Source organism: Oncorhynchus gorbuscha, linkage group LG11 (assembly GCF_021184085.1).
Source record: "Oncorhynchus gorbuscha isolate QuinsamMale2020 ecotype Even-year linkage group LG11, OgorEven_v1.0, whole genome shotgun sequence".
In the NCBI taxonomy this organism is placed as follows: domain Eukaryota; kingdom Metazoa; phylum Chordata; class Actinopteri; order Salmoniformes; family Salmonidae; genus Oncorhynchus; species Oncorhynchus gorbuscha.
This window is the reverse complement of record NC_060183.1, coordinates 4800457-4826637: the sequence shown is the minus strand read 5'-3', so window position 1 is coordinate 4826637 and position 26181 is coordinate 4800457. Positions and strand designations below refer to the sequence as shown.

At 46.1% G+C, this 26181-nt stretch overlaps 1 protein-coding gene across 1 annotated transcript in view; it reads right to left on the bottom strand.

The window, feature by feature from the left end:
- The window catches only part of sptlc3 (serine palmitoyltransferase, long chain base subunit 3), a 95878-nt gene that overhangs the window by 27444 nt on the left and 42253 nt on the right, over positions 1–26181 (bottom strand). The window contains exons 7-9 of the mRNA XM_046368432.1: positions 21280–21373; positions 8665–8770; positions 3884–4103 (exon numbers count right to left, since the gene is read on the bottom strand). Coding sequence (XP_046224388.1) covers positions 3884–4103; positions 8665–8770; positions 21280–21373 — 420 coding nt within the window. The remainder of the gene's footprint in view (positions 1–3883; positions 4104–8664; positions 8771–21279; positions 21374–26181) is intronic.

Sequence of the window (26181 nt, the reverse complement as noted above, 5' to 3'; positions counted from 1 at the left end):
GCTCTTGTGACACAACGTGAGCCTGAAAACCATTTCTGTCACAGTTCCTCAGCCATCTGAAGACTGAATACAACAGGAAGACATTTGGGATACCAGTGCAGCAACTAACTGTAAAGAGACCGTGTTGTAGTGAGGCAGAAGTTTTTTATTTTTTACCTTTATTTTACTAGGCAAGTCAGTTAAGAACAAATTCATATTTTCAATGATGGCCTAGGAACAGTGAGTTAACTGCCTTGTTCAGGGGCAGAATGACAGATTTTTACCTTGTCAGCTCGGGGATTAGATCTTGCAACCTTTCGGTTACAAGTTCAACACTCTAACCACTAGGCTACCTGCCATCCCTACACTCTAACCACTAGGCTACCTGCCATCCCTACACTAACCACTAGGCTACCTACCGTCCCTACACTCTAACCACTAGGCTACCTGCCATCCCTACACTAACCACTAGGCTACCTACCGCCCCTACACTCTAACCACTAGGCTACCTGCCATCCCTACACTAACCACTAGGCTACCTACCGTCCCTACTCTCTAACCACTAGGCTACCTGCCATCCCTACACTCTAACCACTAGGCTACCTGCCGCCCCCACACTCTAACCACTAGGCTACCTACCATCCCTACGCTCTAACCACTAGGCTACCTGCCGTCCCTACACTCTAACCACTAGTCTACCTACCGTCCCCACACTCTAACCACTAGGCTACCTACCGTCCCCACACTCTAACCACTAGGCTACCTACCGTCCCCACACTCTAACCACTAGGCTACCTGCCGCCCCTACACTCTAACCACTAGGCTACCTGCCATCCCTACACTCTAACCACTAGGCTACCTGCCGCCCCTACACTCTAACCACTAGGCTACCTGCCGCCCCTACACTCTAACCACTAGGCTACCTACCGTCCCTACACTCTAACCACTAGGCTACCTGCCGTCCCTACACTCTAACCACTAGGCTACCTGCCGTCCCTACACTCTAACCACTAGTCTACCTACCGTCCCCACACTCTAACCACTAGGCTACCTACCGTCCCCACACTCTAACCACTAGGCTACCTACCGTCCCCACACTCTAACCACTAGGCTACCTGCCGCCCCTACACTCTAACCACTAGGCTACCTGCCATCCCTACACTCTAACCACTAGGCTACCTGCCGCCCCTACACTCTAACCACTAGGCTACCTACCGCCCCTACACTCTAACCACTAGGCTACCTGCCGTCCCTACACTCTAACCACTAGGCTACCTGCCGTCCCTACACTCTAACCACTAGGCTACCTGCCGTCCCTACACTCTAACCACTAGGCTACCTACCGTCCCTACACTCTAACCACTAGGCTACCTGCCGTCCCTACACTCTAACCACTAGGTTACCTACCGTCCCTACACTCTAACCACTAGGCTACCTGCCGTCCCTACACTCTAACCACTAGGCTACCTACCGTCCCTACACTCTAACCACTAGGCTACCTGCCGTCCCTACACTCTAACCACTAGGCTACCTACCGTCCCTACACTCTAACCACTAGGCTACCTGCCGTCCCTACACTCTAACCACTAGGCTACCTACCGTCCCTACACTCTAACCACTAGGCTACCTGCCGTCCCTACGCTCTAACCACTAGGCTACCTGCCGTCCCTACACTCTAACCACTAGGCTACCTACCGTCCCTACACTCTAACCACTAGGCTACCTGCCGTCCCTACACTCTAACCACTAGGCTACCTGCCGTCCCCACACTCTAACCACTAGGCTACCTACCGTCCCTACACTCTAACCACTAGGCTACCTACCGTCCCTACACTCTAACCACTAGGCTACCTACCGTCCCTACACTCTAACCACTAGGCTACCTGCCGTCCCCACACTCTAACCACTAGGCTACCTACCGTCCCTACACTCTAACCACTAGGCTACCTACCGTCCCTACACTCTAACCACTAGGCTACCTGCCGTCCCTACACTCTAACCACTAGGCTACCTACCGTCCCTACACTCTAACCACTAGGCTACCTACCGTCCCTACACTCTAACCACTAGTCTACCTACCGTCCCTACACTCTAACCACTAGTCTACCTACCGTCCCCACACTCTAACCACTAGGCTACCTGCCGTCCCTACACTCTAACCACTAGGCTACCTGCCGTCCCCACACTCTAACCACTAGGCTACCTACCGTCCCTACGCTCTAACCACTAGGCTACCTGCCGTCCCTACACTCTAACCACTAGGCTACCTACCATCCCTACACTCTAACCACTAGGCTACCTGCCGTCCCTACACTCTAACCACTAGGCTACCTACCATCCCTACACTCTAACCACTAGGCTACCTGCCGTCCCTACACTCTAACCACTAGGCTACCTACCATCCCTACACTCTAACCACTAGGCTACCTACCGTCCCTACACTCTAACCACTAGGCTACCTACCATCCCTACACTCTAACCACTAGGCTACCTACCATCCCTACACTCTAACCACTAGGCTACCTACCGTCCCCACACTCTAACCACTAGGCTACCTACCGTCCCTACACTCTAACCACTAGGCTACCTACCGTCCCTACACTCTAACCACTAGGCTACCTACCGTCCCTACACTCTAACCACTAGAGTACCTACCGTCCCTACACTCTAACCACTAGGCTACCTGCCGTCCCCTCAATCTAACCACCTGCCGCCCCAAAGCGTGATGCCTGTCATGCTCATTGTTCCTAAACGTCAACAGTAGATTCATTCAGCTAGTGGTTGACAGGATCAGTTTTGTCAGCCCTGGGGGGTAAATGAACCCTGAAACATGCAGACATCTGGTTCTAGCTAGGGCTGGGTAACTATCTCTGCTTTAGGGCCTTGAAGGGGTTTTGCTCCGACTGAATTCAACTAGGAACATGACCGAAATCCAGCCCACATCTGTGGACTGGAGTTAGGCCTGTCTGTCTGTCTGTCTGTCTGTCTGTCTGTCTGTCTGTCTGTCTGTCTGTCTGTCTGTCTGTCTGTCTGTCTGTCTGTCTGTCTGTCTGTCTGTCTGTCTGTCTGTCTGTCTGTCTGTCTGTCTGTCTGTCTGTCTGTCTGTCTGTCTGTCTGTCTGTCTGTACCTGTCTGTCTGTCTGTCTGTCTGTCTGTCTGTCTGTCTGTCTGTCTGTCTGTCTGTCTGTCTGTCTGTCTGTCTGTCTGTCTGTCTGTCTGTCTGTCTGTCTGTCTAGTCTGTCTGTCGTCTGTCTGTCTAACTGTCTGTCTGTCTGTCTGTCTGTCTGTCTGTCTGTCTGTCTGTCTGTCTGTCTGTCTGTCTGTCTGTCTGTCTGTCTGTCTGTCTGTCTGTCTGTCTGTCTGTCTGTCTGTCTGTCTGTCTGTCTGTCTGTCTGTCTGTCTGTCTGTCTGTCTGTCTGTCTGTCTGTCTGTCTGTCTGTCTGTCTGTCTGTCTGTCTGTCTGTCTGTCTGTCTGTCTGTCTGTCTGTCTGTCTGTCTGTCTGTCTGTCTGTCTGTCTGTCTGTCTGTCTGTCTGTCTGTCTGTCTGTCTGTCTGTCTGTCTGTCTGTCTGTCTGTCTCCACATCCTAGTCTTTAACTACACATCTGGGGAGTGGAGTTAGCTTCAAAACATTAAAAAAAACATTCCAAGACATGTTCTCCTTGCTGAACATGACCCAGGACTAATGACAAGTTCATCTAATATATGCCATTTAGCAGACGCTTTTATCCAAAGCGACTTACAGTCATGTGTGCATACATTCTACGTATGGGTGGTCCCGGGGATCGAACTCACTACCCTGGCGTTACACGCGCCATGCTCTACCAACTGAGCTACACAGGACCCCATCTAATTGACCAGGGATGCCCAGGAATGCCCAGGAATGCCCAGGAATGCCCACCTACCCTTTTCCCAGCGATGTATCCTCCTGCAGCCCCGAAACTCTTGGTGAACGTTCCCATCATGACGTCGATGTCCGAGGGGTCCAGACCAAACAGTTCTGTCACACCCCTCCCTGTCGGCCCCACCGCCCCGATACTGTGAGCCTCGTCCAGGTACAGGTAGGCCTTGTACTTCTTCTTCAGGGCTACGATGTCTGGCAGACGCACCACAGACCCCTCCATACTAGAAAAGGGCACAGAGATATACACTGAGTTACATTATCTCTAATACCATCTTCTCTGTCTCCCTGGTTACATTATCTCTAATACCATCTTTCTCTGTCTCCCTGGTTACATTATCTCTAATACCATCTTTCTCTGTCTCCCTGGTTACATTATCTCTAATACCATCTTTCTCTGTCTCCCTGGTTACATTATCTCTAATACCATCTTTCTCTGTCTCCCTGGTTACATTATCTCTAATACCATCTTTCTCTGTCTCCCTGGTTACATTATCTCTAATACCATCTTTCTCTGTCTCCCTGGTTACATTACCTCTAGTACCATCTTTCTCTGGCTCCCTGGTTACATTACCTCTAATACCATCTTTCTCTGTCTCCCTCTAAAACCATCTTTCTCTGTCTCCCTGGTTACATTACCTCCAATACCATCTTTCTCTGTCTCCCTGGTTACATTACCTCTAATACCATCTTTCTCTATCTCCCTGGTTACATTACCTCTAATACCATATTTCTCTGTCTCCCTGGTTACATTATCTCTAATACCATCTTTCTCTGTCTCCCTGGTTACACTACCTCTAATACCATCTTTCTCTGTCTCCCTGGTTACATTACCTCTAATACCATCTTTCTCTGTCTCCCTGGTTACATTATCTCTAATACCATCTTTCTCTGTCTCCCTCTAATACCATATTTCTCTGTCTCCCTGGTTACATTACCTCTAATACCATCTTTCTCTGTCTCCCTGGTTACATTATCTCTAATACCATCTTCTCTGTCTCCCTGGTTACATTATCTCTAATACCATCTTTCTCTGTCTCCCTGGTTACATTACCTCTAATACCATATTTCTCTGTCTCCCTGGTTACATTACCTCTAATACCATCTTTCTCTGGCTCCCTGGTTACATTATCTCTAATACCATCTTTCTCTGTCTCCCTGGTTACATTATCTCTAATACCATCTTTCTCTGTCTCCCTGGTTACATTATCTCTAATACCATCTTTCTCTGTCTCCCTTGTTACATTATCTCTAATACCATCTTTCTCTGTCTCCCTGGTTACATTATCTCTAATACCATCTTTCTCTGTCCCTGGTTACATTATCTCTAATACCATCTTTCTCTGTCTGCCCTGGTTACATTATCTCAGGAATACCATCTTCTCTGTCTCCCTGGTTACATTATCTCTAATACCATCTTTCTCTGTCCCCCTGGTTACATTACCTCTAATACCATCTTTCTCTGTCTCCTGGTTACATTACCTCTAATACCATCTTTCTCTGTCTCCCTGGTTACATTACCTCTAATACCATCTTTCTCTGTCTCCCTCTAATACCATCTTTCTCTGGCTCCTGGTTACATTATCTCTAATACCATCTTTCTCTGTCTCCCTGGTTACATTATCTCTAATACCATCTTTCTCTGTCTCCCTGGTTACATTATCTCTAATACCATCTTCTCTGTCTCCCTGGTTACATTATCTCTAATACCATCTTTCTCTGTCTCCCTGGTTACATTATCTCTAATACCATCTTTCTCTGTCTCCCTGGTTACATTATCTCTAATACCATCTTTCTCTGTCTCCCTGGTTACATTATCTCTAATACCATCTTTCTCTGTCTCCCTGGTTACATTACCTCTAATACCATCTTTCTCTGTCTCCCTGGTTACATTACCTCTAATACCATCTTTCTCTGTCTCCCTCTAATACCATCTTTCTCTGTCTCCCTGGTTACATTACCTCTAATACCATCTTTCTCTGTCTCCCTGGTTACATTATCTCTAATACCATCTTTCTCTGGCTCCCTGGTTACATTATCTCTAATACCATCTTTCTCTGTCTCCCTGGTTACATTATCTCTAATACCATCTTTCTCTGTCTCCCTGGTTACATTACCTCTAATACCATCTTTCTCTGTCTCCTGGTTACATTATCTCTAATACCATCTTTCTCTGTCTCCTGGTTACATTATCTCTAATACCATATTTCTCTGTCTCCCTGGTTACATTACCTCTAATACCATCTTTCTCTGGCTCCCTGGTTACATTACCTCTAATACCATCTTTCTCTGTCTCCCTCTAAAACCATCTTTATCTGTCTCCTGGTTACATTACCTCCAATACCATCTTTCTCTGTCTCCTGGTTACATTACCTCTAATACCATCTTTCTCTATCTCCCTGGTTACATTACCTCTAATACCATCTTTCTCTGTCTACCCCTGGTTACATTATCTCTAATACCATCTTTCTCTGTCCCTGGTTACATTACCTCTAATACCATCTTTCTCTGTCTCCCTGGTTACATTACCTCTAATACCATCTTTCTCTGTCCCCTGGTTACATTATCTCTAATACCATCTTTCTCTGTCTCCCTCTAATACCATATTTCTCTGTCTCCTGGTTACATTACCCTAATACCATCTTTCTCTGTCTCCCTGGTTACATTATCTCTAATACCATCTTCTCTGTCTCCCTGGTTACATTATCTCTAATACCATCTTTCTCTGTCTCCCTGGTTACATTACCTCTAATACCATATTTCTCTGTCTCCCTGGTTACATTACCTCTAATACCATCTTTCTCTGGCTCCCTGGTTACATTATCTCTAATACCATCTTTCTCTGTCTCCCTGGTTACATTATCTCTAATACCATCTTTCTCTGTCTCCCTGGTTACATTACCTCTAATACCATCTTTCTCTGTCTCCCTGGTTACATTATCTCTAATACCATCTTTCTCTGTCTCCCTGGTTACATTATCTCTAATACCATCTTCTCTGTCTCCCTGGTTACATTATCTCTAATACCATCTTTCTCTGTCTCCCTGGTTACATTACCTCTAATACCATCTTTCTCTGTCTCCCTGGTTACATTACCTCTAATACCATCTTTCTCTGTCTCCCTGGTTACATTACCTCTAATACCATCTTTCTCTGTCTCCCTCTAATACCATCTTTCTCTGTCTCCCTGGTTACATTACCTCTAATACCATCTTTCTCTGTCTCCCTGGTTACATTATCTCTAATACCATCTTCTCTGTCTCCCTGGTTACATTATCTCTAATACCATCTTTCTCTGTCTCCTGGTTACATTACCTCTAATACCATATTTCTCTGTCTCCCTGGTTACATTACCTCTAATACCATCTTTCTCTGTCTCCCTGGTTACATTATCTCTAATACCATCTTTCTCTGTCTCCCTGGTTACATTATCTCTAATACCATCTTTCTCTGTCTCCCTGGTTACATTACCTCTAATACCATATTTCTCTGTCTCCCTGGTTACATTACCTCTAATACCATCTTTCTCTGTCTCCCTGGTTACATTATCTATAATACCATCTTTCTCTGTCTCCCTGGTTACATTACCTCTAATACCCATATCTCCCTGATTACATAACCACTAATACCCAATCTCTCTATCTCTCTTCCCGACCACAAAAACCTGGAGGAGCTCCACACCGCCAAGCGCCTCAACTCCAGGCAGGCGAGATGCTGTTAACCTGGTTCAACTTTTCCCTCTCCTACCGGCCGGGGTCCAGGAACGTCAGGCTGGATGCCCTGTATCGCCACTATAACCCCACGGCTCCCACCCCGGAGCCCGAGACCACCCATCTCCAAGATCATTAGACCATCTGCTGTTTGTCTTCTGTTGCCCCCTACCCTTTTGTATACACCCCACCTTTCATGTATCCAGAGTCAAACCCATGTCTCACAGTCCTTCTGTTGCCCCTTTGTATACACCCCAACGTTCATGTATCCAGAGTCAAACCCATGTTTCACAGTCCTTTGTCTCCCATTTCCAGGCCCATCCCTCTCCCCCGTCTCACCGACGACCAACAAGCTTAAACGGTGAGGCGTCTCCTGAAGGTTCAACCCCGGGGCAGGGGGTTCCAGTACCTGGTTGACTAGGAGGGTTATGGCCCGGAAGGAGAGGCGCTTGATCCCCGCCAGGGACATCCTGGACCCAGGCCTCATCGCCGACACCCCGGTCAACCAGGTGTGCACCCAGGTAGGACGTTAGGTGGTGCCCCTAGAGGTACTGTCACACCCTGATCTGTCTCACCTGTCTTTGTGATTGTCTCCACCCCCTCCAGGTGTCACCCATCTTCCCCATTATCCCCTGTGTATTTATACCTGTGTTCTCTCTTTGTGTGTTGCCAGTTCATTAAACTATTGATTATTTTGTGGTCTGCATCTGGGAGAGAGAGACAGAGAGAGAGACAGAGATAGAGAGAGACAGAGAGAGAGAGAGAGAGAGAGAGAGAGAGACAGACAGACAGACAGACAGAGAGACAGAGACACAGAGAGAGAGAGACAGAGAGACAGAGAGACAGAGACAGAGAGAGAGACAGAGAGAGAGAGAGAGAGACAGAGAGAGAGACAGAGTGAGACAGAGAGAGACAGAGAGAGAGAGAGAGAGAGAGAGAGAGAGAGAGACAGAGAGAGACAGAGAGAGAGACAGAGAGAGAGAGAGAGACAGAGAGACAGAGAGAGAGAGAGACAGAGAGACAGAGAGAGAGAGAGCTGCCCACTGTCCCAGAGAATAATTAGGTGTGTACTAACCTGTAGATTCCTTCCACCATGATCAGAACCTTCCTCCAGGGCCGGTGGGTCCGAGGCTGCCCACTACACACCGCCTCCCTCAACAGACGCTCCAGGCTCTGCATGTCTTGGACACACACACACACACACACACGAATGATTCCCATTCAAAATCCTATTTTCCCTAACCCCTAACCCTAAAACTTACCCCTAACCCTAAAACTTACCCCTAACCCTAAAACTAACCCCTAACCCTAAAACTAACCCCTAACCCTAAACATAACCCGTAACCCTAAAACTAACCCCTAAGCCTAAAACTAACACCTAAGCCTAAACCTAACCCCTAAGCCTAAACCTAACCCCTAACCCTAAAACGAACCCCTAACCCTGCAACTAACCCCTATGCCTAAAACTAACCCCGAACCCTAAAACTAACCCCTAACCCTACAACTAACCCCGAACCCTAAAACTAACCCCTAAGCCCAAAGCCTAAAACTAACCCCTAACCCTAAAACTAACCCCTAACCCTACAACTAACCCCGAACCCTAAAACTAACCACTAAGCCTAAAACTAACCACTAAGCCTAAAACTAACACCTAAGCCTAAACCTAACCCCTAACCCTAAAACGAACCCCTAACCCTGCAACTAACCCCTATGCCTAAAACTAACCCCGAACCCTAAAACTAACCCCTAAGCCTAAAACTAACACCTAAGCCTAAACCTAACCCTAACCCTAACCCCTAACCCTAAAACTAACCCCTAAGCCTAAACCTAACCCCTAACCCTAAAACTAACCACTAAGCCTAAAACTAACACCTAAGCCTAAACCTAACCCCTAACCCTAAAACTAAGCCCTAACCCTACAACTAACCCCTAAGCCTAAAACTAACCCCGAACCCTAAAACTAACCCCTAAGCCTAAACCTAACCCCTAACCCTAAAACTAACCCCTAAGCCCAAAGCCTAAACCTAACCCCTAACCCTACAACTAACCCCTAACCCTACAACTAACCCCTAACCCCAAAACTAACCCCTAACCCTAAAACTAACTAATAAAAGTAGCGAGGCTATATACAGACACCGGTTTTACCAGCAACACCTTGTTATGGACCAGAGTACAGTGTTTTATATCCTTCCTATGGACTACAACAGGAGGTACCAAGACAACATCTTCTTATGGACTACAACAGGAAGTACCAAGACAACATCTTCTTATGGACTACAACAGGAAGTACCAAGACAGGAAATACCAAGACCACATCTTCTTATGGACCACAACATGAAGTACCAAGACCACATCTTCTTATGGACCACAACAGGAAGTACATAGTGTTCCCTACATAGTGTTACCTACATAGTGTTACCTACATAGTGTTCCCTACATAGTGTTACCTACATAGTGTTACCTACATAGTGTTCCCTACATAGTGTTCCCTACATAGTGTTACCTACATAGTGTTCCCTACATAGTGTTACCTACATAGTGTTCCCTACATAGTGTTCCCTACATAGTGTTACCTACATAGTGTTCCCTATATAGTGGACTACATAGTGGACTACATAGAGAAGAATAGGAACACAGTTTTTGACGGTGACTCAGGGGGAATTGGAATATGAAAAAAAAAACATTTTGAAATCACACACGTGTATTAATACACACTTTTACTTGTGTGAAATAGGACAAACATGAGCACTGACCAAATTGTTCTTATTTTGCTGACTGAGCCTAGTGTGGAGGTCTCTGGGAAATTACCAGTAGTGGATATATAGCTGTGTTGGCAAGAGAACGACTGTGGGTTTAATTATGCAGGGGTCATACATTGTTGCACTGTAAGAAGTGTTGGATAAAAGCATGGGTTTCTAGAAGGGATTGATACTGCAGTTAGCGCGGTTTTACCACTAGATGGCAGTGTTGATCAACTCTATTTGGTAAAGTGGTAAAAGTCACACTGACGACATAGACATAGCAGGACTGTCCAATCCTATAGCAGGACTGTCCAATCCTATAGCAGGACTGTCCAATCCTCTAGCAGGACTGTCCAATCCTATAGCAGGACTGTCCAATCCTATAGCAGGACTGTCCAATCCTATAGCAGGACTGTCCAATCCTATAGCAGGGCTGTCCAACCCTATGTTCCCTACAGGACTGTCCAATCCTACATAGTGGGCTGTCCAACCCTATAGCAGGACTGTCCAATCCTATAGCAGGACTGTCCAATAGTGTTCCCTACATAGTGCTAGGACTGTTTCCAATCCTATAGCAGGACATAGGTCCAATCCTATAGCAGGACTGTCCAATCCTATAGCAGGACGGTAGTGTTCCCTATAGCAGGACTGTCCAATAGTGTTATAGCAGGACTGTCCAATCCTATAGCAGGACTGTCCAATCCTATAGCAGGACTGTCCAATCCTATAGCAGGACTGTCCAATGTTATCTAGCAGGACTGTCCAATCCTAGCAGGGCTGTCCCTCCTATAGCAGGACTGTTCCAATCCTATAGCAGGACTGTCCAATCCTATAGCAGGGCTGTCCAACCCTATAGCAGGACTGTCCAACCCTATAGCAGGACTGTCCAAGTCCTATAGCAGGACTGTCCAATCCTATGCAGGACTGTCCAATCCTATAGCAGGTGGTCCAATCCTATAGCAGGACGGTCCAATCCTATAGCAGGACTGTTCCAATCCTATAGCAGGACTGTCCAATCCTATAGCAGGACTGTCCAATCCTATAGCAGGACTGTCCAATCCTATAGCAGGACTGTCCCCAATGTTATCTAGCAGGGCTGTCAATCCTATAGCAGGACTGTCCAATGTTATCTAGCAGGGCTGTCCAATCCTATAGCAGGGCTGTCCAAGTGTTCCTATAGCAGGGCTGTCCAAGTCCTATAGCAGGGCTGTCCAATCCTATAGCAGGACTGTCCAATCCTATAGCAGGACTGTCCAGTCCTATAGCAGGACTGTCCAATCCTATAGCAGGACTGTCCAATCCTATAGCAGGACTGTCCAATCCTATAGCAGGACTGTCCAATCCTATAGCAGGACTGTCCAATCCTATAGCAGGACTGTCCAATCCTATAGCAGGACTGTCCAATCCTATAGCAGGACTGTCCAATCCTAGATCAGGACTGTCCAATTTTTAGCAGGACTGTCCAATCCTATAGCAGGGCTGTCCAATCCTATAGCAGGACTGTCCAATCCTATAGCAGGACTGTCCAATCCTATTCTTATTTAGCAGGCTGTCCAATCCTATAGCAGGACTGTCCAATCCTATAGCAGGACTGTCCAATAGCTGTGTTGGCATAGCAGGACTGTCCAATCCTATAGCAGGACTGTCCAATCCTATAGCAGGACTGTCCAATCCTATAGCAGGACTGTCCAGGGATTGTCCAATCCTATAGCAGGACTGTCCAATCCTATAGCAGGACTGTCCAACCTATAGCAGGACTGTCCAATCCTATAGCAGGACTGTCCAATCCTATAGCAGGACTGTCCAATCCTATAGCAGGACTGTCCAATCCTATAGCAGGACTGTCCAATCCTATAGCAGGACTGTCCAATCCTATAGCAGGACTGTCCAATCCTATAGCAGGACTGTCCAATCCTATAGCAGGACTGTCCAATCCTATAGCAGGACTGTCCAATCCTATAGCAGGACTGTCCAATCCTATAGCAGGACTGTCCAATCCTATAGCAGGACTGTCCAATCCTATAGCAGGACTGTCCAATCCTATAGCAGGACTGTCCAATCCTATAGCAGGACTGTCCAATCCTATAGCAGGACTGTCCAATCCTATAGCAGGACTGTCCAATCCTATAGCAGGACTGTCCAATCCTATAGCAGGACTGTCCAATCCTATAGCAGGACTGTCCAATCCTATAGCAGGACTGTCCAATCCTATAGCAGGACTGTCCAATCCTATAGCAGGACTGTCCAATCCTATAGCAGGACTGTCCAATCCTATAGCAGGACTGTCCAATCCTATAGCAGGACTGTCCAATCCTATAGCAGGACTGTCCAATCCTATAGCAGGACTGTCCAATCCTATAGCAGGACTGTCCAATCCTATAGCAGGACTGTCCAGGATCCTATAGCAGGACTGTCCAATCCTATAGCAGGACTGTCCAATCCTATAGCAGGACTGTCCAATCCTATAGCAGGACTGTCCAATCCTATAGCAGGACTGTCCAATCCTATAGCAGGACTGTCCAATCCTATAGCAGGACTGTCCAGGACTGTCCTATAGCAGGACTGTCCAATCCTATAGCAGGACTGTCCAATCCTATAGCAGGACTGTCCAATCCTATAGCAGGACTGTCCAATCCTATAGCAGGACTGTCCAATCCTATAGCAGGACTGTCCAGTCCTATAGCAGGACTGTCCAGTCCTATAGCAGGGCTGTCCAATCCTATAGCAGGACTGTCCAATCCTATAGCAGGACTGTCCAATCCTATAGCAGGACTGTCCAATCCTATAGCAGGACTGTCCAATCCTATAGCAGGACTGTCCAATCCTATAGCAGGACTGTCCAATCCTATAGCAGGACTGTCCAATCCTATAGCAGGACTGTCCAATCCTATAGCAGGACTGTCCAATCCTATAGCAGGACTGTCCAATCCTATAGCAGGACTGTCCAATCCTATAGCAGGACTGTCCAATCCTATAGCAGGACTGTCCAATCCTATAGCAGGACTGTCCAATCCTATAGCAGGACTGTCCAATCCTATAGCAGGACTGTCCAATCCTATAGCAGGGCTGTCCAATCCTATAGCAGGGCTGTCCAATCCTATAGCAGGGCTGTCCAATCCTATAGCAGGGCTGTCCAATCCTATAGCAGGACTGTCCAATCCTATAGCAGGACTGTCCAATCCTATAGCAGGACTGTCCAATCCTATAGCAGGACTGTCCAATCCTATAGCAGGGCTGTCCAATCCTATAGCAGGGCTGTCCAATCCTATAGCAGGGCTGTCCAATCCTATAGCAGGGCTGTCCAATCCTATAGCAGGGCTGTCCAATCCTATAGCAGGGCTGTCCAATCCTATAGCAGGACTGTCCAATCCTATAGCAGGACTGTCCAATCCTATAGCAGGACTGTCCAATCCTATAGCAGGACTGTCCAATCCTATAGCAGGACTGTCCAATCCTATAGCAGGACTGTCCAATCCTATAGCAGGACTGTCCAATCCTATAGCAGGACTGTCCAATCCTATAGCAGGACTGTCCAATCCTATAGCAGGACTGTCCAATCCTATAGCAGGACTGTCCAATCCTATAGCAGGACTGTCCAATCCTATAGCAGGACTGTCCAATCCTATAGCAGGACTGTCCAATCCTATAGCAGGACTGTCCAATCCTATAGCAGGACTGTCCAATCCTATAGCAGGACTGTCCAATCCTATAGCAGGACTGTCCAATCCTATAGCAGGACTGTCCAATCCTATAGCAGGACTGTCCAATCCTATAGCAGGACTGTCCAATCCTATAGCAGGACTGTCCAATCCTATAGCAGGACTGTCCAATCCTATAGCAGGACTGTCCAATCCTATAGCAGGACTGTCCAATCCTATAGCAGGACTGTCCAATCCTATAGCAGGACTGTCCAATCCTATAGCAGGACTGTCCAATCCTATAGCAGGACTGTCCAATCCTATAGCAGGACTGTCCAATCCTATAGCAGGACTGTCCAATCCTATAGCAGGACTGTCCAATCCTATAGCAGGACTGTCCAATCCTATAGCAGGACTGTCCAATCCTATAGCAGGACTGTCCAATCCTATAGCAGGACTGTCCAATCCTATAGCAGGACTGTCCAATCCTATAGCAGGACTGTCCAATCCTATAGCAGGACTGTCCAATCCTATAGCAGGACTGTCCAATCCTATAGCAGGACTGTCCAATCCTATAGCAGGACTGTCCAATCCAATCCAATCCTATAGCAGGACTGTCCAATCCTATAGCAGGACTGTCCAATCCTATAGCAGGACTGTCCAATCCTATAGCAGGACTGTCCAATCCTATAGCAGGACTGTCCAATCCTATAGCAGGACTGTCCAATCCTATAGCAGGACTGTCCAATCCTATAGCAGGACTGTCCAATCCTATAGCAGGACTGTCCAATCCTATAGCAGGACTGTCCAATCCTATAGCAGGACTGTCCAATCCTATAGCAGGACTGTCCAATCCTATAGCAGGACTGTCCAATCCTATAGCAGGACTGTCCAATCCTATAGCAGGACTGTCCAATCCTATAGCAGGACTGTCCAATCCTATAGCAGGACTGTCCAATCCTATAGCAGGACTGTCCAATCCTATAGCAGGACTGTCCAATCCTATAGCAGGACTGTCCAATCCTATAGCAGGACTGTCCAATCCTATAGCAGGACTGTCCAATCCTATAGCAGGACTGTCCAATCCTATAGCAGGACTGTCCAATCCTATAGCAGGACTGTCCAATCCTATAGCAGGACTGTCCAATCCTATAGCAGGACTGTCCAATCCTATAGCAGGACTGTCCAATCCTATAGCAGGACTGTCCAATCCTATAGCAGGACTGTCCAATCCTATAGCAGGACTGTCCAATCCTATAGCAGGACTGTCCAATCCTATAGCAGGACTGTCCAATCCTATAGCAGGACTGTCCAATCCTATAGCAGGACTGTCCAATCCTATAGCAGGACTGTCCAATCCTGCTCCTGGAGGCCCACTTCTGGTTTTCATTCTCTTCTCTCGAATCAGGGAACTGATTTCCGACCTGGGACACCAGGTGAGTGCAATTAACTACCAGGTAGCAACACAAACCAGAAGTGATTCGGGCTCTTCAGGACTAGGATTGGGCAGCCCTGACCTATAAGAAACCATGACAGCAACAAAACAAACATAAACATGAATCTACGGGCACACAGCTCAGACACCCGTGGATATCCCACAAGACATGCCACAAGAGGTCTCTTCACAGTCCCCAAGTCCACAACAGACTATGGGAGGCACACAGTACTACATAGAGCCATGACTACATGGAACTCTATTCCACAGTACTACATAGAGACATGACTCTATTCCACAGTACTACATAGAGCCATGACTACATGGAACTCTATTCCACAGTACTACATAGAGCCATGACTACATGGAACTCTATTCCACAGTACTACATAAAGCCATGACTACATGGAACTCTATTCCACAGTACTACATAGAGCCATGACTACATGGAACTCTATTCCACAGTACTACATAGAGCCATGACTACATGGAACTCTATTCCACAGTACTACATAAAGCCATGACTACATGGAACTCTATTCCACAGTACTACATAGAGCCATGACTACATGGAACTCTATTCCACAGTACTACATAGAGACATGACTAGATGGAACTCTATTCCACAGTACCACTGTAAATACCAAAAGTCATCTAAATATTAAGAACAGGTACCTACACCACAGCCTGTTTCTCTGTTAGAGAGACACACAGATTACTACACACAGAGAGACACACACAGATTACTACACACACAGAGAGACACGCAGATTACTACACACACAGAGAGACACAGACAGTTTACGACACACACAGAGACACACACAGTTTACTACACACACAGAGAAACACACACACACACAGAGATAGAGACAGTTTCCTACACACATAGAGACACACAGTTTCCTACACACACAGAGACACACACCGTTTCCTACACACACAGAGATAGAGAGACACACAGTTTCCTACACACAGAGACACACCGTTTCCTACACACACTGAGAGACACACAGTTTCCTACACACACAGAGATAGAGAGACACACAGTTTCCTACACACAGAGAGAGACACACAGTTTCCTACACACAGAGAGACACACAGTTTCCTACACACACAGAGAGACACACAGAGAGACACACAGTTTCCTACACACAGAGAGAGACACACAGTTTCCTACACACAGAGAGACACACAGTTTCCTACACACACAGAGAGACACACAGTTTCCTACACACAGAGAGACACACAGTTTAATACACACACAGAGAGACACACAGTTTACTACACACACAGAGAGACACAGTTTCCTACACAGAGAGAGAGACACAGTTTCCTACACACAGAGAGACACAGAGAGACACACAGTTTACTACACACAGAGAGACACAGAGAGACATACAGTTTCCTACACACAGAGCTAGAGAGACACAAAGTTTCCTACACACAGAGGCACACAGTTTCCTACACACAGAGAGACACACAGTTTCCTACACACACAGAGAGACACACAGAGAGACACACAGTTTCCTACACACAGAGAGAGACACACAGTTTCCTACACACAGAGAGACACACAGTTTCCTACACACACAGAGAGACACACAGTTTCCTACACACAGAGAGACACACAGTTTCCTACACACAGAGAGACACACAGTTTCCTACACACACAGAGAGACACACAGTTTCCTACACACAGAGAGACACACAGTTTCCTACACACACAGAGAGACACACAGTTTCCTACACACAGAGAGACACAGAGAGACACACAGTTTACTACACACACAGAGAGACACACAGTTTCCTACACACACAGAGAGACACACAGATTACTACACACAGAGACAAACAAACAGAGACAGGCCACCGAGTCAAGCCTCTCAGACTCAGAGAGACACACAGTTTCCTACACACAGAGAGACACACAGTTTAATACACACACAGAGAGACACACAGTTTCCTACACACAGAGAGACACACAGTTTCCTACACACACAGAGAGACACACAGTTTCCTACACACAGAGAGACACAGAGAGACACACAGTTTACTACACACACAGAGAGACACAGTTTCCTACACAGAGAGAGAGACACACAGTTTCCTACACACAGAGAGACACACAGTTTACTACACACAGAGAGACACAGAGAGACATACAGTTTCCTACACACAGAGATAGAGAGACACACAGTTTCCTACACACAGAGAGACACAGAGAGACACACAGTTTCCTACACACAGAGATACACACAGTTTCCTACACACACAGAGAGACACACTATTTAATCTGTTTTTACTATTGTATCTAAATGACTTATTTCAACATACATTGTTTAAAATACGCAGGTCACAAGACAGGCCACCGAGTCGAGCCTCTCAGACTCAGAGAGACACACAGTTTCCTACACACACAGAGAGACACACAGATTACTACACACAGAGACAAACAAACAGAGACAGGCCACCGAGTCGAGCCTCTCAGACTAGGTGATGGGCAGGGCTAGAAAGGAACACCCGTCATATGTGGGTAGATTTTGTCATTGGCGGATAAGAATGTCTATTTCACCAGCCACGTTTTCACACACAGCATCTGGGAATCGTTGTTTTTATTTATCCAAAGACCACATTGTAGACGTTGGTCGTATTAACCTGAAATGTTAAAACGATGCAACTAGCCAGAATAAAGTCAGACTTTTTAAATAACAATAAATATTTTTAAAAAAAAATTCTATCACATCACTGCTCTAGAGGAGATCTGCATGGAGGAATGGGCCAAAATACCAGCAACAGCCCCAAAACATCACTGCTCTAGAGGAGATCTGCATGGGGGAATGGGCCAAAATAGCAGCAACAGCCCCAAAACATCACTGCTCTAGAGGAGAGCTGCATGGAGGAATGGGCCAAAATACCAGCAACAGCCCCAAAACATCACTGCTCTAGAGGAGATCTGCATGGGGGAATGGGCCAAAATAGCAGCAACAGCCCCAAAACATCACTGCTCTAGAGGAGATCTGCATGGAGGAATGGGCCAAAATAGCAGCAACAGCCCCAAAACATCACTGCTCTAGAGGAGATCTGCATGGACGAATGGGCCAAAATACAAGCAGTGTTGCATCGTTTTGTTCAAACACTTTGGTTGTTGTTTCAATGTCAGTTTGAGTTGCTGCTCGGGAGTCATCGCAGTTGGAGATTGTTCTTCTTCTTCTTCTTCTTCTTCTTCTTCTTCTTCTTCTTCTTCTTCTTCTTCTTCTTCGTCACAGACAAGCGAGTGTCCGAGTTACCACGGAAATGGCCTGTCCCCCTTTAAAAAAGGGCCAGCTGGAAATATTTGTCCCAGCTAATGATCGCTCCCCAGAATAAAAAAGTTGAGTCATTGTTCGCCTGGATTTATTTGTGAGTTTTTACATTTCTACTTTAGGAGCACATCGTGTGTAGACCTTGTTTTTATTGACTTAGACCTGGTCTATAATTAATTAAACCGTATCACTCAGCATTTTGTGGCAGACTGGATGATTCTTGATGTTCAGTTGTAAAACTATTTAACCTGTTTTTACTATTGTATCTAAATGACTTATTTCAACATACATTGTTTAAAATACGCAGGTCACAAAAACATTAACTGAAATTCAGCAATATATCCCCATTACTTCGTTCTAAACTGAAGGAGGGGTGGGGGTTCTGAGGAGAATTTCTGTCTGTAAAAAACACCTTTTGTGGGGAAAAATGCATTCTGATTGGCTGGGCCTGGCTCCACAGTGGGTGGGCCCATGCCCTCCCAGGCCCACCCATGGTTGTGCCCCTGCCCAGTCATCTAAAATCCACAGATTAGGGCCTAATTAATTAATTTCAATTGACTGATTTCCTGATATGAACTGTAACTCAGTAAAATCTTTAAAATTGTTGCATGTTGCATTTATATTTTTGTTGAGTGTAGTTTATATATATATTGTTTTTTAAACAAAAAGCATGCTAATAAATAAAAAAAATATATAATAATTATGAAGAAAAAATATATAATAATTCTGAATATATAAATATATATTGACTGGTAAAAATGTGGCTGGTATATATTTTTTATCTACCTGCCACAGTGGCCAGTGGATCAAAACCTTTACACACCAATTCAATCACAATCACAATGCCAATGGGGCGTTGTGGGGCGTTGTGTGGCGTTGTGGGGCGTTGTGGGGTGTTGTGGGGTGTTGTGGGGTGTTGTGGGATGTTGTGGGGCGTTGTGGGGTGTTGTGGGGCGTTGTGTGGCGTTGTGTTGTGTGGTGTTGTGGGGCGTTGTGTGGCATTGTGTTGTGTGGTGTTGTGGGGCATTGTGGGGCGTTGTGGGGTGTTGTGTTGTGTTGTGGGGTGTTGTGGGGCGTTGTGTGGCGTTGTGTTGTGTGGTGTTGTGGGGTGTTGTGTGGTGTTGTGGGGCGTTGTGTGGCATTGTGGGGCGTTGTGGGGTGTTGTGGGGTGTTGTGGGGTGTTGTGGGGCATTGTGGGGCATTGTGTGGCGTTGTGTGGCGTTGTGGGGCGTTGTGTGGCGTTGTGGGGTGTTGTGGGGTGTTGTGGGGTGTTGTGTGGTGTTGTGGGGCGTTGTGGGGCGTTGTGGGGCGTTGTGTGGTGTTGTGGGGCGTTGTGGGGTGTTGTGGGGTGTTGTGTTGCGTTGTGGGGCGTTGTGGGGTGTTGTGGGGTGTTGTGTGGTGTTGTGAAGCACACATTGTAAACATTGTGGTATGTATAATAATTAAAAAAAGTCCCATTGCTGACAGACTGAACTGTAACAAATGTCCACTTCAGTAGTAGACCCGTGTGTAAACCGTATTGAATCTCAGCCTTGTGTTTCACTCAGTCTAGTGTTGGATGAACATGGATGAAGGAGAGATATGGTAGTGGAGGAGGGGTGGGGGGGGGGGGGTCAGCTGGTGCCTGAGGCTTCAGCTCAGTCAGAGTCCCCGCGGGGAGAGGTCTGCTGTGAGGCTGCTCTGAGGCCCCGAGGGCAGCCCCCTTAATTAACTGGTTCTGCTTGTACCAATCAGGGCACATTACAGACCGAGGTTTACAGCAGGCGTCAGATAAACTCATCTGTCTTGTCTACTGTACTGAGAGGGAGATGACGGCTGAGTCCTGAAAGGCACCCTGTTCCCTACAGAGCCCTGGTCAAAACCATAGGTAATAAAGTGCCAATCTCAACCATGTTTCTACCCAACAACATCACCCAGCCAAACAAAGAACACATTGGACACCTGGGGAGAGGATAGCACCGTTTTCCTCTAAGAGATGTGAGTTGTCTACAGTGAACCAGAATATAAACCCAACGTGCAACAATTTCAAAGATTTTCCTACAGTTCATATGAGGAAAGCAGTCAATTGAAATAAATTCATTAGGCCCCAATCCATGGATTTCACATGACTGGGCAGGGGTGCAGCCATGGATGGGCTGGGAGGGCATAGAGCCAGCTAATGGGGAGCCTGGACCAGCCAATCAGAATGAGTCTTCCACCACAAAACAGAGAGAGATGTGTTGGGGTTTGAGCAGAGAGATGTGTTGGGGTTTGAGCAGAGACATGTGTTGGGGTTTGAGCAGAGAGATGTGTTGGGGTTTGAGCAGAGACATGTGTTGGGGTTTGAGCAGAGAGATGTGTTGGGGTTTGAGCAGAGACATGTGTTGGAGTTTGAGCAGAGAGGTGTGTTGGAGTTTGAGTAGAGAGATGTGTTGGGGTTTGAGTAGAGAGGTGTGTTGGGATTTGAGCAGAGAGATGTGTTGGGGTTTGAGCAGAGAGATGTGTTGGGGTTTGAGCAGAGAGATGTGTTGGGGTTTGAGCAGAGAGATGTGTTGTGCTTGAGTACTTTAGTTTGAGAGTATGTCTACTTACTGTTATGCTTAAACACCCAAATAGTTGCCCCTGACAACCTGGCCCCCAAGATCAGCGAGGTGTGGTTCAGCTCATCACTCAGAATCAGACAGCCCTGGAAACAAGAACAGACAACACAGGGATAGATTAGGTGTAGTCTGTTGGTGCTGTATAGATTAGGTGTAGTCTGTTGTCCCAGGTCTGTTGGTGCTGTATAGATTAGGTGTAGTCTGTTGGTGCTGTATAGATTAGGTGTAGTCTGTTGTCCCATGTCTGTTGGTGCTGTATAGATTAGGTGTAGTCTGTTGGTGCTGTATAGATTAGGTGTAGTCTGTTGGTGCTGTATAGATTAGGTGTAGTCTGTTGGTGCTGTATAGATTAGGTGTAGTCTGTTGGTGCTGTATAGATTAGGTGTAGTCTGTTGGTGTTGTATAGATTAGGTGTAGTTTGTTGGTGCTGTATAGATTAGGTGTAGTCTGTTGGTGCTGTATAGATTAGGTGTAGTCTGTTGGTGCTGTATAGATTAGGTGTAGTCTGTTGGTGCTGTATAGATTAGGTGTAGTCTGTTGGTGCTGTATAGATTAGGTGTAGTCTGTTGTCCCAGGTCTGTCGGTGTTGTATAGATTAGGTGTAGTCTGTTGGTGCTGTATAGACTAGGTGTAGTCTGTTGGTGCTGTATAGATTAGGTGTAGTCTGTTGGTGCTGTATAGATTAGGTGTAGTCTGTTGGTGTTGTATAGATTAGGTGTAGTCTGTTGGTGCTGTATAGATTAGGTGTAGTCTGTATAGATTAGGTGTAGTCTGTATAGATTAGGTGTAGTCTGTATAGATTAGGTGTAGTCTGTATAGATTAGGTGTAGTCTGCATAGATTAGGTGTAGTCTGTATAGGTTAGGTGTAGTCTGTATAGATTAGGTGTAGTCTGTTGGTGCTGTATAGATTAGGTGTAGTCTGTATAGATTAGGTGTAGTCTGTTGGTGCTGTATAGATTAGGTGTAGTCTGTATAGATTAGGTGTAGTCTGTTGGTGCTGTATAGATTAGGTGTAGTCTGTTGGTGTTGTATAGATTAGGTGTAGTCTGTTGGTGTTGTATAGATTAGGTGTAGTCTGTATAGATTAGGTGTAGTCTGTATAGATTAGGTGTAGTCTGTATAGATCCGGTGTAGTCTGTATAGATTAGGTGTAGTCTGTATAGATTAGGTGTAGTCTGTATAGATTAGGTGTAGTCTGCATAGATTAGGTGTAGTCTGTATAGATTAGGTGTAGTCTGTATAGATTAGGTGTAGACTGTATAGATTAGGTGTAGTCTGTATAGATTAGGTGTAGTCTGTATAGATTAGGTGTAGTCTGCATAGATTAGGTGTAGTCTGTATAGATTAGGTGTAGTCTGCATAGATTAGATGTAGTCTGTATAGATTAGGTGTAGTCTGTATAGATTAGGTGTAGTCTGTATAGATTAGGTGTAGTCTGCATAGATTAGGTGTAGTCTGTATAGATTAGGTGTAGTCTGCATAGATTAGGTGTAGTCTGTATAGATTAGGTGTAGTCTGTATAGATTAGGTGTAGTCTGTATAGACTAGGTGTAGTCTGTATAGATTAGGTGTAGTCTGTATAGACTAGGTGTAGTCTGTATAGATTAGGTGTAGTCTCAAAAGTTTTTTGTCACGTGCGCCTAATACAACAGGTGTAGTAGATCTGTTTACTTACAGGCTCTAACCAATGGTGCCAAAAAAAGTTGCGTGTGTGTGTGTGTTAGTAGCAAGGCTTTATACAGACACCTGTTAGTAGCAAGGCTTTATACAGACACCTGTTAGTAGCAAGGCTCTATACAGACACCTATTAGTAGCAAGGCTCTATACAGACACCTGTTAATAGCAAGGCTCTATACAGACACCTGTTAATAGCAAGGCTCTATACAGACACCTGTTAGTAGCAAGGCTCTATACAGACACCTGTTAGTAGCAAGGCTCTATAAAGACACCTGTTAGTCAGGCTTATTGAGGTAGTATGTACATGTATGTATAGTTAAAGTGACTGTGCATATATGATGAACAGAGAGTAGCAGTAGTTTAAAAGAGGGGCTGGGGGGTGGTGGGACACAATGCAAATAGTCTGGGTAGAAGAGAGAACAGTCTAAGACTGGGGGTGGCTGGGGTCTTTTGTCCCAGGTCTGTTGGTGCTGAACAGCCAACTCCTATGCATAAACAACGATGGTAGGAATTGGCTTTACAGCACAATAAGATCTGAGATCACATCTGAGATCACTGCTACTCTCTGCTACTCTTACTAGGTCTGCAAACTCAATTACAACCATCCTCAACAACACAACCCTTGTTTATAATGTCCCTCTTGAAGACAGAGAGCTGACATGAGTGACCGTAATTATTAGTTTACATATTAGGCTTCTTAAAAACTTTTGTTTTTATTCAGTTCAGTCCGGTGTGAGAACGATAGCCTTTACCTGCAAAAGCAAAGTGTCTGCAGAAAGTTGAGTATCTTGGGTATTGATCGGTGCCCTCAAATCTTTGGTGTGACTTATTACCATATATGGGCATACAAATGTATAAGGGGTGGAGGGGGTGTGTAAATTATAAAATTATAAAATGTGGTGTTTGAACCCTGGCTGCTAATTGGTTGATAGCAGGGCGTTATTTGCCACAATTCCGGGATAATGCCTATTAACAGTTCCATTTGATTTATCAACGCGCATTCACTGTCCCATAGGCCAGCCAGGCAATTTACAAACGGAATCTCCCCTTAGCATTTAGACAATATTTCCCCATGCTACTTACCCTAGCATTGGTTTGCAACAGTTGGGGTTTGTCTAAACGTTGGGGTCTGCCTCTCCGACCGGCGCGATATGTTTATTTGTTTGTAATCTCTCCACCGTACCAAATCAAATCATGGCCAGGTGGACTGGGGACAGCAAGGAGTCATCATGATTTCTCCTGCATATGAACGTAACGAGTCACAGCTTCTCTGGGCACATTTCATTTATCAGGATGATTACAATAGGATAGATCAAAGAAAATGCCAATAGACAATAAGAGGGGGGAAAAAAAACAAGTGAAAATACACAGTCATGCATGTAATTTCATCTGCTTCATGTGATTGTGTGTTAGCTTTCGCTAGCAAAGGGAGAAGTAGCCTAGCTAGCCTCGATAGCTATCCTATGGACTCGCTAATCATCTGGTTGTTGCCTATTTATAAAAATCATTATTTCTTATTTCTTGTCTCTCGTCAGCATTTTACCTCTGCTAGCCTAGCTACACGTCAATGATTTATTTAGAATAGTAACTACCGACCAACCTGTTCGGCTAGCAACTTCAGAAATAACAACTGGCTTTTGCCCAAACTATATAATCTGGAGGAAGGATGAAATAAAAACAAATTTACTCAGTAAAATAACATTAATGAAAACCTGTTGTTAATCTTTTTTTAATATGTTGGCAGCCATTTTACAAAAGCAGTAAAACCCGGATTTATCGTGACAGACACCCTCCTTAGTTTCGCCTCGGGCCGAAGAACAGCCCTTAAATCGGGAGTTATTCATACGATAGTTCCCGGGTTCTCATGCCTTATTGATTAAACATTCGTCTGTCTTCTCAACTTGGGCTTTTGATGAATGTGTCTCAGTGGCAGCCAGGGATACATAGGGAGGGCAGAGAGGCTTCCATGGCTTGGCCTGGAGGAGCAGTTCAGTCTTCCCTGGTACAACAGCTGCCACTCTCGTTTGGTGACCAGACCTAGTTCGGTGCTGCTGGGTACTGTAGTCAGACCTGTCTAGCCTAGTGCTGATGGGTACTGTAGTCAGACCTGTCTAGTTTGGTGCTGCTGGGTACTGTAGTCAGACCTGTCTAGCCTGGTGCTGCTGGGTAATGTAGTCAGACCTGTCTAGCCTGGTGCTGATGGGTACTGTAGTCAGACCTGTCTAGCCTGGTGCTGATGGGTACTGTAGTCAGACCTGTCTAGCCTGGTGCTGATGGGTACTGTAGTCAGACCTGTCTAGCCTGGTGCTGCTGGGTACTGTAGTCAGACCTGTCTAGCCTGGTGCTGATGGGTACTGTAGTCAGACCTGTCTAGCCTGGTGCTGATGGGTACTGTAGTCAGACCTGTCTAGCCTGGTGCTGCTGGGTACTGTAGTCAGACCTGTCTAGCCTGGTGCTGCTGGGTAATGTAGTCAGACCTGTCTAGCCTGGTGCTGATGGGTACTGTAGTCAGACCTGTCTAGCCTGGTGCTGATGGGTACTGTAGTCAGACCTGTCTAGCCTGGTGCTGATGGGTACTGTAGTCAGACCTGTCTAGCCTGGTGCTGATGGGTACTGTAGTCAGACTTGTCATACTGGCTCTGCCTTGGCTGGGACAGAGACCTAGCCTGGTAATATAGCCAGTCCCTATGGACAGAGACCTAGCCTGGTAATATAGACAGTCCCTATGGACAGAGACCTAGCCTGGTAATATAGCCAGTCCCTGTGGACAGAGACCTAGCCTGGTAATATAGACAGTCCCTGTAGACAGAGACCTAGCCTGGTAATATAGCCAGTCCCTGTGGACAGAGACCTAGCCTGGTAATATAGACAGTCCCTGTGGACAGAGACCTAGCCTGGTAATATAGACAGTCCCTGTAGACAGAGACCTAGCCTGGTAATATAGCCAGTCCCTGTGGACAGAGACCTGGTGATATAGACAGCCTGGACAGAGAGCCTATAGACAGTCCCTGTGGACAGAGACCTAGCCTGGTAATATAGACAGTCCCTGTGGACAGAGACCTAGCCTGGTAATATAGCCAGTCCCTGTGGACAGAGATAGCCTGATATCAGTCCCTGTGGACAGAGACCTAGCCTGGTAATATAGACAGTCCCTGTGGACAGAGACCTAGCCTGGTAATATAGCCTGTCACTATGGACAGAGACCTAGCCTGGTAA